Source organism: Bison bison, unplaced genomic scaffold, assembly GCF_000754665.1.
Source record: "Bison bison bison isolate TAMUID 2011002044 unplaced genomic scaffold, Bison_UMD1.0 scf7180017864487, whole genome shotgun sequence".
Lineage (NCBI taxonomy): Eukaryota > Metazoa > Chordata > Mammalia > Artiodactyla > Bovidae > Bison > Bison bison.
Window position 1 is genome coordinate 7,181,921 of NW_011495047.1, and position 2,615 is coordinate 7,184,535.

At 52.1% G+C, this 2,615-nt stretch overlaps 1 protein-coding gene across 1 annotated transcript in view; it reads right to left on the reverse strand.

Annotated features, from left to right (window-relative positions):
• Positions 1-637: 637 nt before the first annotated feature.
• TMEM63B (transmembrane protein 63B) overlaps positions 638-2,615 on the reverse strand; it is a 28,257-nt gene continuing 26,279 nt past the window's right edge. The window contains exon 22 of the mRNA XM_010863232.1: positions 638-715. Coding sequence (XP_010861534.1) covers positions 638-715 — 78 coding nt within the window. The remainder of the gene's footprint in view (positions 716-2,615) is intronic.

Below are 2,615 nucleotides of genomic sequence, written 5' to 3' on the forward strand. Positions count from 1 at the left end.
GCCCAAGAAAAGAAAGTCTGTCACTGTTTCTGTTGTTTCCCCATCTATTTGCCATGAAGTGATGGGACTGGATGCCATGATCTCAGTTTTTTGAATGTTGAGTTTTAAGCCAGCTTTTTCACTCTCCTCTTTCACTTTCATCAAGAGGCTCTTCAGTTCCTCTTCGCTTTCTGGCACAAGGGTGGTGTCATCTGTGTATCTGAGGTTATTGATATTTCTCACGGCAATCTTGATTCCAGCTTGGGCTTCATCCAGCCCTGGAATTTCTCATGATGCACTCTGCATATAAGTTAAATAAGCAGGGTGACAATATATAGCCTGTGCACTGGGAACCCAAATTTGTGACTTGGTTTACTGTGATATTTGCTTTATTGTGGTGGCCTGGAACGGAACCCAGTTATCTCTGCGGTCACTCATAGAAAGTGCTAGAACAGTGCTAGACCTAGTGAGTGCTCCCATCTCTGTCTTGTCCTCTGGGTTGTGGATGCCTAGGAGGCAGCTTTGCCCCTCACTGTGTCACCGGTGCATAGTAGGTCCTCAGGATGGTGTGATGGAAGAATCAAGGGTGAGACGCCCTTTGCAGCCTCAGGGGACCACTGGAAACTGTGCCCCTGCTGGAAACTCAGCCAATTTCTGCTCATCCAGCAGCTGGCTGGTTGGTTTCCCCAAACCCTTGTCCCAGCAGCAGCTCCAGCCTCAGGACTTTGGGATACCCCTGGGGTATACATTTCCCAGGTTTGCAGGTCTGACAACCAGGACACACAGGGAGTCTTTATCAGGCTTTCCACTGTCTGCTGTCCTCGCTGTTGGCCATTTCTTGGTGACAGTCTGCAGGTCCTTGGGGTACTCATTTCTTCCTCCTTCTCTGCCTCCTCTGAGGTCTCCTCTCCCCTCTGGGAGTTCTTTGACTTGCTTTCTTGCTTTCTGGGTCCTGCTGGTGGGCAGTGGGTGGCAGGTGTGTAGGAGGATGCTTCAGGGCCTTAGGGGTCACTGGTCATGCTCCCTGAGTTTACTGATGAGGAAACAGATTCAAAGAGAGGCAGGTCCCCTGGAGACACACAGCGAGTGAGTGACAGAACCAGGACTGGAGTCCAGGTCCTCTGGCTCCTGTTGTATACGCTGTGCCCACTATGGGCCTCTGGAGGGGGTGTGGAGCAGAATGCTCATGGGAACTTTGCTAGAGAAGGTGAATTTGAGTTGGATCTCAAATTCACCTCTAAGGTGAATGAATGAATGATTCACCCTCTGAGGATGGATCAGCTTTGAACTGGAGGGTCTGTTGGGGGCACTACTGGGGAAGGGACGGATGGGCTGGGGCCCAGTTCACTGAGATGCTCAGGAGAACATTTCCAAGATCTCTCCCAGGCTGGTATCCTTGGGCAAACCCCACACCCTCTCTGCGCCTGCGTCCTTCCCTATAAAACAAGGAAAACCACACCTGCTTTGTAGGTCCTATTAATGAGCATAGTATTAATTACAGTTGACATTTATGGGGTGTTTACCTTGTGCCAGGCACTGGGCCAAGTGGGCACCTGACATATATTATCTCATACAACTCTCACAGCAAACCCACGGCTGACCTCACAGCAAGCTCTGAATAAATACTTTAAGAAGCATAGAACTCAGTTTAATTTCAGGCACATTAACCACCACTTGGTAAATGGCATCAACAATGACAAGTAAGAATGACAGTATCTGGTCCCTTCCCGTGGCCCTATTTTCTTACTTTTCCTCCACCAGAGCAGCCCGCTAAGAATCTCTGTTTGAAAGCAGCTGTCCTGAAATCTTCCTCCTCCAGGAAGACTTCCTGGACCAGCGTGGAATCTGTGGCTCTCCCTGGCCTTTCTCCCCTGAATTTCTGTCCTATTTGTGTGGGTCTTGGTGATTCAGAGTGTGGGCCTGGGTCCCTGTTCCCCAGTCTGAAAGGTCCCACAATCTCCTCAGGGCAGGTTGCAGAGGCAGGGTGGTGGTGAGGGGACATGGGTGCAAGGGGAGGGTGCTGGGGAGGTTGGCATGGTGAACACAGCATGCCCCTGCCACTACTTTCTCCTCTCCCTGATGGAGATGCCGAGACTACACACAGGAATCTCTTGCCCAGGTCATGTGGGGATGCTGATCTTGCAGGTCCTCCAGACCAAGAGAAGGTGGTTGGACCCCAGCCACGAGTCCAGGGCAGCAACACAAATCAGACACCCACTTCGGAGCTTTTCATTTTTATTTTAAAGGAAAAACAAAAAAACAAAAAAACCAGTGCAAAATCCCATTTTCCAGTGTCAGCCATGCCCACCCCCACCCCCAGGTCAGTCCCCCTGGCTCAGAGCTGGACTCTTTCCTCCCGCTCAGCACCCTCTCCCTTCTCATGCAACCCCCTAGGGGCTGGAGGCTCCAATTCCCTGGGGTGCTAGATCCCAGTGGGACTTGTGGGGAGGGGAGGTAAGAACTGGGGGGAGCAGCCCCTGGTCCGTCTGCCCCCACCAGGTCTCCAGCCATGGCACCAGGTATCCCTCTTGGCTCTCATTAACCCTTTCCTGATCATACTACTAGCCCAGGGGGGTACTGATCTGGGGGAACCCTGTCCACACCCCTCTTTGCCCCGGGGCCGGCTCGGGGCTCTC